General features: G+C 40.1%; 1 protein-coding gene and 1 long non-coding RNA gene across 2 annotated transcripts; one reads left to right on the top strand and one right to left on the bottom strand.

Moving 5' to 3' along the window:
- Positions 1 to 6,895: 6,895 nt before the first annotated feature.
- LOC103632854 (protein WEAK CHLOROPLAST MOVEMENT UNDER BLUE LIGHT 1) lies at positions 6,896 to 11,678 on the bottom strand. Its single transcript, XM_008654576.3, has 3 exons — positions 11,449 to 11,678; positions 8,975 to 9,552; positions 6,896 to 8,866 (listed from the first exon to the last, which is right to left on the bottom strand). The coding sequence occupies exons 2-3, from the start codon at positions 9,479 to 9,481 to the stop codon at positions 7,067 to 7,069; spliced, it is 2,307 nt and encodes a 768-aa protein (XP_008652798.1). The 5' UTR covers positions 9,482 to 9,552; positions 11,449 to 11,678; the 3' UTR covers positions 6,896 to 7,066.
- Positions 11,679 to 12,325: 647 nt separating this feature from the next.
- LOC111589797 (uncharacterized) lies at positions 12,326 to 16,666 on the top strand. Its single transcript, XR_002748901.1, has 2 exons — positions 12,326 to 12,980; positions 16,414 to 16,666. It is a non-coding gene; the product is annotated as an uncharacterized lncRNA (long non-coding RNA).
- The last annotated feature ends 244 nt before the right edge of the window (positions 16,667 to 16,910 follow it).

The following is a 16,910-nucleotide window of genomic DNA, read 5'->3' as shown; positions in this document are numbered from 1 at the left end:
ACACAAGTCTTGGAGCCCTTGTGTTTGCCCCCAACATATTTGGCAACTACTTTGCCTGATTTGTTAGTTAAAACATAAGAAGCATCAAAAGTCTTAAATGAAACATTAGGCTCATTTGATGCAACAGGAGATTTCTTTTTAGGCATTTTGATGTGAGTGGAATGCCTAGAGCTAGAAGCCTCATTTTTATATATAAAAGCATGATGGGAAATAGAATGAGACTTCTTTGCATGAATTCCCCTAATCTTGTGCTCAGGATAACCAGCAGGATATAAAATATAACCCTCGTTATTCGGAGCCATGGGAGCTTTGCCCTTAACAAAATTAGACAATCTTTTAGGGGCATTGAGTTTGACATTGCTTCCCTGTTGGAAACCAATGCCGCGCCATCCTTGATGCTAGGGCATCTCCCATTATAGAGCATGCTTCTAGCAAATTTAATTTTTTCATTCTCTATCTCATGCTCATTAATTTTAGTAGTTAGTTGAGCTATGTGATCATTTTGTTCTTTGATTAAAGCTAGGTGATCATGGATAGCATCAACATTAATGTCTCTACATCTCATGCAAATAGAAACATGATCAACAGTGGATGTAGAGGGTTTACAAATATTTAATTCATCAATCTTAGCATGTAAAATAGCATTCTCATCTCTAAGATTGGAAATAGAAGCATTGCAAACATTTAAATCTTTAGCCTTTGAAATTAAACTAGCATTTTCAATTTTAAGGCTAGAAATTGATTCATTCAATTTGTCAATCTTAGCAATTAAACTAGCATTATCATTTTTAAGATTGGCAATTGAATCATCACAAACATTTCTCTTTTCAACTATAGCGATCAAATTAGTATTTTCAATTCTAAGGTTGGAGATAGTGTCATGGCAAATGCTAAGCTCACTAGTTAATTTTTCACATTTCTCTATTTCCTGAGCATAAGCATTTTTCACTTTAACATGCCTTTTGTTTTCCTTAATAAGGAATTCCTCCTGGCTATCCAAGAGTTCATCATTCTCATGAATGGCACCTATCAATTCATTTAGTTTTTCCTTTTGTTGCATGTTAAGGTTGGCAAAAAGACTAAGCAAATCATCCTCATCCTCACTAGAGCTACCCTCATCACTAGATGTTGTATATTTAGTGGAGGCTCTAGATTTTACCTTCTTCTTTTTGCCATCCTTTGCCATGAGGCACTTGTGGCCGACGTTGGGGAAGAGGAGGCCCTTGTTGACGGTGATGTTGGCGGCGTCCTCGTCAGAGGAGGAGTCGGTGGAGCTTTCATCGGAATCCCATTCCCGACACACGTGGGCAACGCCGCCCTTCTTCTTGTAATATCTCTTCTTCTCCTTCTTCTTCCCCATCTTGTCGTTGTCCCTGTCACTATCACTAGACATAGGACATTTAGCAATAAAGTGACCGGGCTTACCACATTTGTAGCATACTTTCTTGGAGCGGGGCTTGTAATCCTTCCCCCTCCTTTGCTTGAGGATTTGGCGGAAGCTCTTGATGATGAGCGTCATTTCCTCGTTGTCGAGCTTGGAGGTGTCGATGGGGAGCCTACTTGACGTAGACTCTTCTTTCTTTTCTTCCGTCGCTTTGAATGCGACGGGTTGCACCTCAAGTGTGGAGGTGTCGCCTTGCTTGACGATTTGTTTAGAGCCTTTGATCATCAACTCAAAGCTCACAAACTTTCCTATAACCTCCTCGAGAGACATTAGCTTATATCTAGGATCACCACGAATTAATTGAACTTGTGTAGGATTACGAAAAACAAGTGATCTTAGAATAACCTTGACCATTTCATGGTCATCCCATTTGGTGCTCCCGAGGTTGCGCACTTGGTTGACCAAGATCTTGAGCCAGTTGTACATTGCTTGTGGCTCCTCTCCTTGGTTGAGGATGAATCGACCGAGCTCCCCCTCGATCGTCTCCCGCTTGGTGATTTTGGTCACCTCATCCCCTTCGTGCGCAGTCTTGAGTACATATCAAATCTCCTTGGCACTTTTCAACCCTTGCACCTTGTTATACTCCTCTCGACATAGAGAGGCGAGGAGTATAGTGGTGGCTTAGGAATCAAAGTGCTAGATTTGGGCGACCTCGTCCAAATCATATCCTTCATCCCCTACGGATGGTACCTGCGCTCCAAACTCAACAATATCCCAAATGCTAGCGTGGAGTGAGGTTAGATGGTGCCTCATTTTATCACTCCACATACAATAATCTTCACCGTAAAAAACCGGTGGATTGCCTAATGGGACGCAAAGTAAAGGAGTGCGTTTGGAAATGCGGGGGTAGCGTAGGGGAATCTTACTAAACTTCTTGCGCTCATGGCGTTTTGAAGTGACGGACGACGTCGGAGCCGGAAGTAGATGGTGATGAAGAGTCGGTCTCGTAGTAGACCACCTTCTTCATCTTCTTTTTCTTGTTGCCGCTCCGATGCGACTTGGCATGTGAAGGCGATCCCTTCATTTTGTTGCCGGACTCCCCCGAAGGAGCCTTCCCGTGGCATGTAGACTTGTCACCGCCAGTCACGATGTCCTTCTTGGCGTGATCTCCCGACATCACTTCGAGTGGTTAAACTCTAATGAAGCACCGACTCTGATACAATTGAAAGTCGCCTAGAGGGGGGTGAATAGGGGGAAACTGAAATTTACAACTTTAAACACAACTACAAGTCGGGGTTAGCGTTAGAAATAAAGCTGAGTCCGAAAGAGAGGGGAAAACAAATCAACCAAAGAAATAGAGCGGATGACACGGTGATTTGTTTTACCGAGGTTCGGTTCTTGCAAACCTAGTCCCCGTTGAGGTGGTCACAAAGATCGGGTCTCTTTCAACCCTTTCCCTCTCTCAAATGGTCACTTAGACCTAGTGAGCTTTCTCCTTATTCAAACGAGTCACTTAGACCCTTCACAAGGACCACCACAACTTGGTGTCTCTTGCTTTGATTACAAGTGTCTTGAGAACAAGAAAGAGGAAGAAGAAAGCGATCCAAGAACAAGAGCTCAAAGAACACGAGCAAAAACTCTCTCTCTAGTCACTAAGTGTTTGGAGTGTATTTGGAACTTGGAGAGGCTTTGATTCTTTTGATTTGTGTCTTGTATTGATTGCACTAGCTCTTGTATTGAATGAGATGTCTGAAAAACATGGATGCTTGGAGTGGTGGTGGTTGGGGGTTATTTATAGCCCCAACCACCAAACCAACCGTTGGGAAGGCTATCTGTCGATGGGCGCACCGGACAGTCCGGTGCGCCAGCCACGTCACCCAACCGTTAGGGTTCTAACGGTTTCGACCGTTGGAGCTCTGACATCTTAGGGCACCAGACAGGCACTGTTCACTGTCTGGTGCGCCTTCTGGCGCTGCTCTGACTCTGTGCGAACTGTCCGCGTACTATTCACGTTTGCAGGCGACCGTTGGAGTCGACCATTGCGCTTCTTAGCCGTTGCTCCGCTGGCACACCGGACAGTCTGGTGGCCCACCGGACAGTCCAGTGAATTATAGCGGAGCGGCTCTCCAGAAACCCGAAGGTGAAGAGTTTGAGTCGATCGCCCCTGGTGCACCAGACACTGTCCGGTGTGCCACCGGACAGTCCGGTGCGCCAGACCAGGGTTCTCTTCGGTTTCTTTTGCTCCTTTCTTTTGAACCCTAACTTAGATCTTTTTATTGGTTTGTGTTGAACCATTGCCACCTGTAGAATATATAATCTAGAGCAAACTAGTTAGTCCAATTATTTATGTTGGGCATTTCAACCACCAAAATCATTTAGGAAAAGGTTTGACCCTATTTCCCTTTCAATCACCTATAGACCTTGAAACCTGAGTAGATCAGAAAGAAAGAAAATGTTCGAAGGAGATTTTTAGCATAGCGATCAAGTCTTAGATGACACCATGCATAGGAAAGTACTATCAAACACGGTAACATGATTCTAAAGATAATCATAGTTTTTTTGTTGTTGGCATATTTAGCAATTCTATTTACTAATTTTCTGGTACAAAAAGTGTGACATTAGCTATTTACAGGCACTATAATAATAGGTTTACCATTTACTTGGGTTCCACTCTTTTATTAAGCATACCTAACAACATCATAAATACAACACTTGTCATAAAAAATGTTGCCTACCATTTATGATGCCTCCGATGCACCAGACACCATTTTAAGGACAACAATGAGTTGGTGAGGTAGCATATCAATTGGAGTTAAATAATCATCTATTAGATGTGCATGATGTGTTTCACATCTCACAATTGAGAAAGTGCCTCATATAGGGCTGGGAAAAAAGCTCGATCTCGATGAGTTGGCTTGGACTCACATTAGCTCGGCTCGACGCTCAGAACGAGCATGAGCCGAGCCTGTTTTGTGGCTTGTGAAAAGAGCGAGCCAGCTCGGCTCGGCTCGTGGCTCGATCCTACAACAATTTGTTACATAAAATCCTAATTAGCCTATAATGTTAGCATCAAATAGATAATTAATTTATATTATTTGATATTACTATACAAATTTAATCTATTTTCTATATTACATTAGTAATATATTTATTTTACTATTTTAAAATATATTATTTAAATTGGTTTTGCTAAAGAGACCCAGGGAAATATAATTATCAACCCACAATCATGTTAAGTGTAAAGACCCTTACCATTAAGTCCTAAAATTTGCATAACCCACCCTGATCTTTCATAATATGCAACCCATTGTCTTGAGGGATGAAGTTTACATCGATGCCATCGTCTTTACATTGGAAATTATGTAGGGGTCTATAGTATTTGAAAATTGTACCTTGTAGTTATTTTTAATATAAAATTAATATAAAAAACCCTAAAACCTATTTAATCCATAACTTTCATGTTTTAGCTCCGATTTTAGTGGTTGTCAAACCTATTGATTAGTTTCGAAATGTAGATTCATATTATGCAGTTTGTTTCTCTGTTTGGTGTAAAAATATTTTTATTTATACTTTGTTTGTTTATATTGCTATGGATAGATGAGCAAGTATATGAGCGATCAAAAGCTTAGCAAGTTGAAGTTTTTGAGTAGGAGCTCACAATAGAAGGCAAGTTGTGTCCTTGATCATGTTGCTTTGACCTAATAATATTTACTATTATGTTCTCAAGAATGGATTGCACAGTTGGGTTAACCTGATGGGATCTAATAGGTCACCTAGATTGTTTTCCCATACTTGTTCAATGTTGGTCTTTAGATTTGAGGGTCCTAATGCAAGATTTCAAATAGAGACCCTTTTAGTTTTTTTGTTATATAAATGTTATCTAAAATATTAATATCAAATAACATGTAAAAAAGATATATATTATGAATGCATTCCTTCTAGACGATATGACCGGAAGAGAGAAATAAAAAAGAACAAATCTTTAAACTCTAATTTGCAGTCAAGTATTTCAATTGTTGTTGGCTTATGACAAAAATTATATCTATACCACAGAAATTGTTGTGTGACATCGACATAAAACGAATGTAATAGAATTTCAAATCCTCTTCACGGCTCCACGCTCGTGTAAGCGACAGATGGTGCCAAATGTGTTCGTGGATCTGTACTTCCGCAAGCCACCAAGAACATGCAACAGCGCATAAAAACGAGTAGACGTCTAGGGTCTCGCATAGCATGTGACGCTTCAAGACTAATTTACAGTGGTCCAGTGTGATCCTCGTAATCAAATCATGCAATAGACATGCAAAAAACTCATAAATAATATACTAGTGTGTGTACATGGAATGAGGCCCTCTAGATTATGAGGCCTATGGCGGCTGCCCCTTTGCCCCACCCTTAGAGCCAGTGTTGACCTTGTTTATACCTAGATTACTTATAATTGGGTATATTTGCTATTGCTATACTTGGTTATGTGATAATGTTACATGTGAAACACCAGTCATGCTTTGTTATTATTGGTTTTGTTGCTATGCATGATAAGATCACTTTGTTTAATTTGAACATGGAGCGGCCACCCAAGAAAATATTGCAACCTCAAGGACTATTATGGCTCTGGTCTTGGCTGATTAATTAGGGAAGCTAGTGTGCGAGAATCTTACCCAAAAGGGGGCAAGCAGGGAAGTGTTGCTAAAGTATAGGGAGGTTCTGTCTGTGATAGCTTTTTAGGCGAGGGATTCTTGTTCCACCAAATCTTGAATTCGTAGCGGGTTTTCTCGTATTAGTGGAACTTTGTAAAGGCCTTATAGTGAACCCTGCCCTACCTCTTAGGAAGAGGTGAATGGCCTAGCTAACCTGGGGCAGATGGGTATCACGACTTATGGATAAAGATGTGCGACCTCTTCAAAGGGTAAAACTGATATATTAGCCATGCTCATGGTCATGAGCGGCTCAGATCCTCACATGAGTAAATTTTGGAATTAAATTAAATTGTACATGCATTTTATATATTGTGGGTCATCTCCTTTATGATCATTTATTTATTTGGTTGGTATTTACTTATACTTAGTAATTGCTAATAAAAGTTTGACCAACTTAATTAAAAGTTAATGCTTAGCCTCAGACTTTTCCTTGTTAAGCCTTACACTACAGTTTTTCCTACATGCTTGTTGAGTACCAACCGTAAGTGTACTCACTCTTGCTATAATTACTGCTCATATCAGGAATATGTACCCTGAGAGGATGATTATAATTACGAGTTCAAAGAATTCTAGGTCATCGTCTCCTGGTCAACTATGCATGTGGAGAGAAGTTATATCCATTTAGCTTATTTTATTTAGTTATTTTTGTACAGACAATCCATTATTTAATAAATTTGTGATACTAATTTCTATACATGGAGTCATCGTATGTGTGAAATCTAATCCTAGCACACATATGGGATGCATCTGGATTTGTCCTTAAATCTGGGTGTGACAATATGCTTCTTACAATATTCACATAGAGGTAAGAGGGTCAACTCAATGTGTGGTGCTCAATATAATCTATAACATAAATTGAACTATATTTCTGAAGCAACTCTACACATATGTTCCAATTGTAACCTATGTGCTACATGAGTACATTTACGAATGAACCATACCGAAGAATTTAGCACAATATTATTAGTGGATAGGAATGTAATGGTCAACGTGTCTTCTTCCTAGACACGAACATGGCCACTACGGACCTTGGAAAGAGTGACTTTCGTGGTTTTGGCTCTTTCACTCTAGTTGTTGCTATAGTGTCAGCTCTAGACAATGCTCCAACCATGTGAGGATTGGAGGTTGAAGATGCTGCGTCAAAAGACAATGATCCACTCTTCAAATTGGGGACGTCAGAAATGGAATGGACTGACTCGCCCACTTTCTTCTGTTGCTCATGCTTGGCCTTGCACTTTCTCAGCTCGTTCTCCATGGTTAGCTTGACATATTGCGCTGAATTGGCTTTCTCCTGCGCAACCCTTAGCTCCAACTTCCTCTCATAGATCTTCTTGGTCGACTGCTCTAGCTGATTCAAGCTCCTCACCTCTGCATCCTTGGCTTCTTTGATTTTCTCAATAGCCTTGATGACTCGCTTCTTAGCGAGGCGTTCAGCATCTTGGGATTTCTTGCTCAAGGCGTCATACTCTTCAAGTGATAATGTCATATAGTTATTTCTTATCTGCTCATCTTGGGGCTCTATATGTGCTTCATCTTTGTATTCTTGCAATGCATTTGCTGAGGTGGTTGCAATTTCTTTAGATGCATTCACTGCAAGTATCTCCCTTGACGCCGCTTCTAGTCTCAATTTAATGACATTTAATTGTGACTTAACTTGATCTGCATCTTCCCTAGCTTTTGCCACCTCATAATGGGCCATCAAAGCCTTAGCTTTTGCTTGTTCCACAACTTCAGTTGCTTGTTGTAGCTCTATAGGCATCTTAGTTGCTTTTGTTCTTTCATGGATGATGTTGAGCTCATATGTAATGTTGCTTAGCTCTTCCTGGTGAGATGATACAGAAATCGAAGCAAGGTGCTCTTTGTGCTCTAATGCTAGTAGACCTGCCTCCTCCCTATCTATATCAGCCCGAAATGTAGCTGCGACATTCCAAAGTTTCCTAACATCATCCTTGGATTTTTTAATGTCTGCTCTCATGTCCTCAAGCTCCTTCCTAGCATTTGCTAGCTTCATCTTGATAAACACCAATGGTTGTCTCTCTGCATCTCCATCTATACTAACCTCTTGTGTGCATTCCCCTTTCAAATAACTAGAAAACTCATCTTGCAACTTCACCAAAAGTGTAGAGGCATTTTTTAGCTTAGATTCAAGATCTTTGTTGACCGATGTTGCATGACGCAAACTTTGGACCTCTTCATCAGCTTGCCTTAGTTCATTCTGCCATTTCTCCTTTTCTTGTTGATTTGCTAAAGCAACATTCAATTTTTGTTCCTCTGCTATAATATGAGTAGCTTGTGAAGAGGTGAGCTCCTCTTTTAATCTAATAATTTCGAGGGTAAGGTCATCCACAGTTTCCTCAATCTTCTGAGATGCAACATTAGATTCACATGCTTTTGTTTCAGCATTGTACCTCATAGTGTTTAAGGATTGATACTCCTTCTGAAGTTGTTCAATCTCATCCTTTACTAAATGTAGTTCTGCCATGGCACTAGCATAGCGATATCTTGCAAGCTCAATCTCTGCTCTTGCTGCGGCACTCTCTCTGAAGGCAATTCCCTGTTGAATCTCTTTGAACCGTACATCAGCAAGCTCTGAATCTTGTTGTGCTTGTATTGCCTCATTTTGTGTCTTCTCCAAATTTAGCTTCAACCCTTCAATGGCTCTCCTAGTGTTACACAATTCCATGACAACTTTATTTTTCTCAACTTCTGCAACTTCCGCTCTTTTTTGGTACTTAGGAGCATCTTCTAGTGCTTTGTCAAGTTCAATTTGGACATGCTTACGTCTCTATAAAAAATAAATGGAATTGAAAACCATGGTAATATTCTAAGTTAACACCGAAAATAAAAAGGGTATTGAGGAATATAAAGAACCTATTAGGAAAATAGACATTACCTCTTTCCAATCAAGAATGCCTCCAAATTTGCTTACAGCATCTTTGACAGATTCTATTGGTGCTCCGGTGTCGACAAACACCCTATTATTCATAGACTGAATGAACCTCTCAGCAATCTCTGCTGCCTTATAAATGTTTCTTTCAGCAGAGTTAGGGAGACTTTCTACCTTTTGTTCACTCGAGTAATGATCATTCTCCTCTTCTTTGTTTACATAAAAATCATTAGTTGCAAGGCAACTTAAATCTTCACTAAAATGTCTAGAGTGATTATTTATGCCATTCTGTTCAATCTGGTCATTGCAATTGTTGTCTCCATTGTTCAAGCGTAGATCATTAATTGTAAGGGCACTTAAATCCTCACTTAAATGTCTACTATGAACAACCGGGACACTTTTAGAGAAATCAAAGGATGTAGGAGGTTCTGAATCAAACAAACTTGTCACTAGATCAATAGATTCAGAAGGAACAAGTATCTGTGGCCCATTTTCCTCATTCACTTCATCCATTCTGTAGGATACAAGAGTTTACAGAATGTCCAGTTTAGAAAATTATCATGGATAGACTTGACGTAGGGTACCTGGAAAGTAATCACCATGTTCAAGAAAATTATTTTAATTAATATGTAGTATCACAGTGTTTCCCCAATAATAAAAAGCAATGGGTTGCCTTACAAAGAAAAACATTTTGAATCATTATTATGACTAAACTCCTCTTCAAATGTACCATATAAATACTTGTATATTTTTTGCTTAATAAAGTGTAGTAACTCTGTCACAAAAGTTCCATGTGTAAACAACAAAAAATAAGGTCGATCAACTCAATTTCAATTTCATCTACTAAAGTTATTGGAAGAATGATATATATTTGGGATGTCTTTAGTATGCCTCTTTAGGTCTTGTTGGGTTATTCTCCCACATGGATTGGAGGGGATTTAAAATAATTAAGAATGATTTTGACTTGCTAGGGATTTAAACCCACTCCAATCCACATGGATTGGCACTAAAACGAACATGACTTATGAAATTTTTTGCAAAATCATAAGCGTAATAATGAGGTAGGAAACATCTCAGCCCCACCACATACATACACTATTCTTACACCTTTCATGTTAAATAGCATTGAATAAGCCAGCAGAGCGCCACTATCCCCCGATGATTAAATCAAGAGACGCTCAATGGCTATCTATGGTACAATGCCTGATCGATGGTTAAGAACCTGATCAATCTCTTGTTGTTAATGCTTCATTCGACACAAATATTACTAAGGTAAGTCGGTTGTTGCCATATTTTCCTGTAGTAATAGATTTAGTTTGCTAAAAATGTGTTTGGAGGTTTATTCATTATTATCATGTAGGTTGGATACTTGGATCTGATGTAGAATATCCCAAGAAGGCATGTAACGCGGTTTATTCTCATGAAAAATGGAGAAGCTAGAGCAAACACGAGAGATGCACTTGCGATATAGATGCTTAGACTTAAGTCATAAACATGGTGAAAAATTGATCTATGCATCTGCACCTACTGTGTTCTAGCTTCGCCACTGCTCATGAACACATGTGTAAAGCTGAAGAACTAGTTGACAAATGCAACTACTTAACCATCCAAAAGATTGTGTCACACATTTATATTGAAACTACGATATCCATTTGGACAACATGAGTCACATGGCATGTCTTCAAACAATTGTACCTTAGGGTTTTGGTACTACTAGGCAAAAATACATTTGTTTAATAAAATTGGTGTGTGGTTGAGCTTATATATCTGTAGTTTTACTCTTATATGTCTCACCAGAATAAACAATGGTTATGGCTGGCCATACACAAAAATTAAGGCCATTTTACGACCGTGCACCCATTATTGAACTAAGATTACTATTATATGGCCACCACACCGGAGTAAAATCATACTCCGTGCATTTCAAAATATTAGTTGTTTTGGCTCTTGATTTTTATGTCTATATTTAAATGGATGATGGTAAATCTGGATACATATATATAAAACAAACACATTAATTAATATATGAATCAACTAAAAAGATAAAACCGATTTTATTTTGGGAAGGAGGAGTACATTTTATTGTTATGGTCTGTGACTCTAGAATCAATTGTATGGCTCATTGTGATAAAATTGCATGCAAAATAGTGGTACATTGTGTTTGTTTAAAAAACACGCGTGCACATTCAGGTTTTTTAGTAATGATGGTTTGCAATCCTCCTTATCCTTAGAATTATCATCCAAGAGTTAATCTCCTATTATTAACACAGCAGTATCTCTGAGGACGAGAAAGAATTGACTTTGTTCTCAAAACACAGGTTCACATCACCCAAAATGCACAATTCTAGACAAATCCATGCTATTTTTTTGCCCAAACTGAATACACATAGGTCAACTCGAACGAGAAAATTTTTGACCACTCAACTAATCAATCAAAAAGTGAAAAAGATATAAGAGAAATTAAAGGTAATGTGCAATACCTCATTGAAATCCGCTTTCATTATCTCCGTTCATGGCATGTGGTAAGGGATGAAGAAAAAAAAAATCAGATACGGGCCAAGTTGGGAAGAGAAAGGAAAAAAAGAAGAGGTAGCTAGGCTAGGCGGCATTGCCGCATGGGAGAAGGAGAAGGAGCAGGAGCAAACCAAAGGTAAACCAACTATTTTTGGATGTGGTGGCGCCTTTGCACCACAATATTGCCTCCCTCCTAGATTAGGGGGGAGCCGGGGAGAAATACGAACCCACAGACCCAAAATACATTCCGAAATTGAAGCTGGGGGTGAGAAAATCGTGTGCTGCTACCCTGGAGAGATTGAGAGCAATACTCCCACGCTTTTTAGCATATTTTTCGTCTTCATTAGATCCCCCATTTTTTTAAACTAGAATTGCCTAGGCGTAGTGATCCTCCAAGGCAATGCTCACCACCGACGTTCTCCTGGCAATGCTGAATCGCTTCTTCAGGAACGTCGATGATGTGCTCGCGCACGCCGCCGGACGAACCATCCTAGACCTCACGTAGCTGGCTACTTTTGCACTGCGATCATGCGGTGTCCAACTGCTAATTTGTACAGCTTGCTTCTTTACAAAGTTCCTGGCTGCAGACTGCTCTGCAATTGATTATATCGATGGTTGATCTGAACTCTCAAGCATCCGAGTAACTTGTTCAGTATAGGTACGACTTTGTTTTGGATTAAAGTCAGCTGTTCCAGATACAATCCATAGAGATAAAACACTGTATAAATAGTAGAAGACGACACGAATTAAAACCAGGCGATGTTGCTACAAAGTACTGTCTGACAGTATTGGTTATTTGGCCATAGCAGAAACATGAATGAATCAATCAGAACTGGTTTACAGAGCAAATACAGAGCTGTGTTTGCCAAACGAACATGCAGATGTCTTCGCGAGGTAGAATGCCTATTACTGGCAGTCAGTGTACAGGCAATTTCATAAACACCACACGCTTTGAACTGTCCACGTATATGCTGCTACTATATATTTGCTTAAAAGTTCCACAACTATGAGACTAAAAACAGAAGCAGAATCTGTCTGCCCATAACAAAAACTTGGACTATGCAATGTACGTTTCTGCATCATGCCTGTAGAAACTCGTTATTTCTTTTCTTATATATTAAAGCCGGACAGAAACGTGAACGATGAGGCCATCCACGTCGTCAAAAAAAATCGGGCCGTCCGATCGCCAATCAAAGGTTGATGTCTCCTCTTGCTCTCTCGCTCGCTCCGCCTCTTTCCTCTCGCTCCCTCTGCTTCTGGATACTTCCGATGCCTCTCCTCGCTCCCTCGGTCGCTGCTGATGCGCCACGCCGCCACCGGCGCCTCATCGGCAGGAATCATATGGACAGCCCAGAGGTGGTGGCCTCCGCGTCCCCGGCTGCGGCGGCGAGCGAGCGCCAGGAGAGGCCCGCGAGGCTGCGGCGGAAGATCTCGTCCGCGTTCTGCGCCTGCATGGGCCATCCCCCGGCGTCGCACGTGCAGCAGTAGGCATGCTACGGTGCGTACTCAAATCTACCAGCTGCGTGCGGTCCGTCGTGGGGTATGGCTGACGAGCGGCCTGGGGTTCTCGCTCTCTTTCTTGCTATGCAACAAACATTTGTGATTTGTGCTTACACGTGAGACCGTGCTTGCTGTAAGATTTTTCTCCCCTCTTTTCTGTGGAGGTCATAGGAATCCCTCCACATCGCCCTCTCCCCGTTGTCCCTCTCCCGTCACTTCATCTTCTCTTCCAGTCGTTTCATCTTTCTCGGCAGCTTTGGCTTCAGTCATCGGCTTCGCAAGTTCGCATCGACATGGGGTTCTAATTGGACAACCTAAGGCTTACAACGAGCCGTGGTCTAACCACCCAAACTGACTGCTCAGTGACAGAAATCAGACAGGTTGGTATCTAATGTTTAAATATAATGGCATAAATTCTAGCACCTTGAAAAAGACAAACTCAGCACGCCCCATTGTGCAGCTGATCATTTTTTAGCTTATGGAAAATTCATAATATTAAACGCTGGAGCAGAGCTTGCCTCACATGCTAGGGTCTTAGAGCATCTCCAAGAGCAAGCAATGTATTCAATATTGATTAATTTTTTCAATATTTCAAATGTTTATCGATATTATTGAGCTGTAAATTTATGAATTCATAAACGAGATTTTCTGTCTGCTAAATGGTTGCTTGCCAAAGATTTGTGATTAGAAGCAAACAAACTTAATCTTCAATAGCAATTCTGTTCCACACATGGCCCTGATCCATGTCTCGGTTTTACTTTCAACCGGAGGATTTGGAATTCTGGAACCAAGGAATCAGATACAGAGAAATAGAAGAACATATAGAATAGATTAGTTTAGGGCAGATTTAGAGTTTGTTATTTTAGCCCAATGGTGGATGTTGTCTCTTCTAAACATTCGCACTACTACTTTCTATATATTAAGAATGGGAGCCAATCTGGAATGCTAGACCATCCGCATCATTTTTATGTCGTTCGATCATCCATTAACTATCTGATTGTATCAGTCACATATGAGTTTAACTGTATGATTGCCTTTTAATATCGTAGGATTATTGTGTTCATTGGATTTGACTGTCTGATTGTGTCAGTCAAATTTGAGTTCATTTTGTTTGCGAGCTAGAATGAAAAACAAAATTTTGAGTGGCTCAAACAGGACTTACACTGGTTGCCTGCATATATATCGCGGGATTCTCACGTCGTTGTTTCATATTTCATTCGCACGAATGGTTCTCGATGGCCAGGACACAACCTCTGAATTTTAGGCCACAACCAACTGCGGTCGAAGGAGCAAGTATTTTTACATACTTCTGCCCGACTCCAACCTTGCTGGATGCCGCAGTGCGCGGCTCAGTCGGTGCTCACTATTGATATGAAAACAACCACTGTGACATGTTTTGGGACACCATCCCTATTGCAAATAATAAAACATACTTATCTTCAAACATTTAGTAACTATGTTAAATAGAAAACGGTCACCATGCATTCACCGATCACCGGAAGGTGCTGCTTCTTAGGCAAAGATACATATTTTAATGTACGTTCAGTTTCAGGTAACAAAGAAAATTAATTTCTCTTGCATGATGAGACAACAATATAGATGCATCCCTTTTGAATACATATTTATGTTCTATCTATCTTCTTAATTGTAGGTATACTTGATAATTAATTGCATTGTATAATAAATTGTAACTGATTCATATCTCTAACTTCGAATTGCAAACTTTTGAACGAATAATACTCAGTTCTGTGTTTTATCATGAAACCAGCGAGGAACAGAGAATAAAAGCAAAAAAAAGGATTGTCGTTATTTGTATAGAATTGCATTGTTTTGTTAGTACTGATATAATATCTATAATGTGCTTTCCCTATTAGTACCATATTTACATTGAAATGATAATATTTATTAGGATGTCTTTTAATCAACATATATCTTATTCCTAGATTCTTAGGCTCTTTTGCCCATTCTATTGTGTGCTTTCCCTATTCATATCATGTTTACATTGAAATGATAATATTTATTTTGATGTCATTTACACAGCAAAATATTTCATTTCTAGCTTTCTAACATTTCTTGGTGCAGCCTTGGAACTAGACATAGGAGAAAATCAAAATTATGTTTCTTTCTTTTTTGCATATGGTCCAATAATGACAAACAATTCATATTATAAAGCCACCATAATTGATTCTATACTTATCAGTTAACTGTTTTTCCTCCTTGATTTACTAAACTTGCTTCATCTCAACCTTTCATATATGCTTCCGGTTATATTCGTCATATGTTACATAGAAAGGTAATATGTTTTCTTCCGTTCATAAATTTTGAAGTTGTGCAATGCTTCAATAGTTCAAATAATAACCATTTCAGTTAAATTTCTTACAGGTATTATAGATGGGTATTATAGATGAACGGAATGGATAACCCGTACACCCTTCTTTAAAAATTATTAATTCGTACGTTATAGATACAAAACATGTTGTTTTAACAAGTAACACCTCATGTCCGTCATGCGGGTACCTCCATATTTGTCACATCTTTATGTGTACCAATATGATTATAGATCATATATGTCCTACAAAAATGACGTGCCTCAAGCTGAAGCAACACCTAGCAAAATTGCCTTTAAAGTTCCTCTCCGTCTTTATGCACAAAGAACATTTTATATCATTTTACATATAAATATCTACTGAATCAACTCCTATCACTCATCTAAGCAATTATTATGATTATTGACAAATACAATTAAATTTAACTTAATTACAATTAAAAACGCGCGCTGACGCGCGCCAGTTACTAGTTATAAATATTGGCTGTACCACAGCGTGCCTAGCGGACAGCTTATCGTTGCTGTGAGGGGCTAATTCTGGATCAGTTACAGACTCAGTTGGGCTTCAAATATGCTGTCATGGTCCGGCCTGTTCGGCTCCAGGCCTAGAAACCACTGTTCCAGCCCATGTTGGTGAGGGAAGTCCCCAGACCTCCCGCATGCCCTAGGATTCGCATCGTTCGGTCCCAAACACGCGTCTCTGCAGACGATCAACCACACGAGCCACAACCCCGGTTGTTCCACAGTCCGTCCGCCAGCCTAGCATCTGTATATCTATCTATCTATCTATCTATCTATTCTGTCCACGATCCAATCCGTCAGTATCTGGAATACACAGCGCAGACTGCTTGGCCGTATACGACTGCGCTGCGCCCATGGATGGACAGCTGGCTGCTTGGCCGTATATATACGACCGTATCGGCCGCCGTATACGACTGCCCTTTCACTTGTCAATCGACCGCGGCGAAATAATGATATGGTCCTGGTCGTATCTGTATCGCCTATCACATTTTTCGTGATAAGGTCTGTCGCCTATCACATGTATATATGTGTGCGCGCTGTGTCGAAGCGGGAGATACACTCATCCATATTTTGGACGATGCAGAACTAACCGTGGATCGCGTGTGGACGGATGGGTGTGATGTGCATTTGGTCGGCGCGCCGTCTCCACACGAGGTGCATGGTCGTCTACCGTACACGGTGTACCAACAGGAGCCAGTTGTGTGCATATCGCTACAGCTTGCGACTTGCGAGGGTGACGAACTGACGATTGAATGCTGTCGCTCCGGTTTCTGGGAATGATCGGATAAGTTTACTTCCAGAATTATATAATACATCTTATGGATTATATAAGCATCTATTCATCTTCTTATAGATTATCATAATCTAGACATTTTAGATTACATAATCCATCTAATAACACTAGTACACAGAAGCTCTATAGTGGCGGTTCTAAACATATTTACACTGGCGTTTTTCAGTACCGCCAGTGATAGGGGTCAGTGGAAATCAGCATTTCCACTGGCGGTTATTTTGGAACCGCCAGTGAAAAGTGCATTTTCACTGGCGGTTTTCTTAACGAACCGCCAGTGAAAAGTGCAT

Source organism: Zea mays, chromosome 7, assembly GCF_902167145.1.
Source record: "Zea mays cultivar B73 chromosome 7, Zm-B73-REFERENCE-NAM-5.0, whole genome shotgun sequence".
NCBI lineage: Eukaryota > Viridiplantae > Streptophyta > Magnoliopsida > Poales > Poaceae > Zea > Zea mays.
The sequence above is the reverse complement of the archived record's forward strand: the minus strand, read 5'-3'. Positions and strand labels throughout refer to the sequence as shown.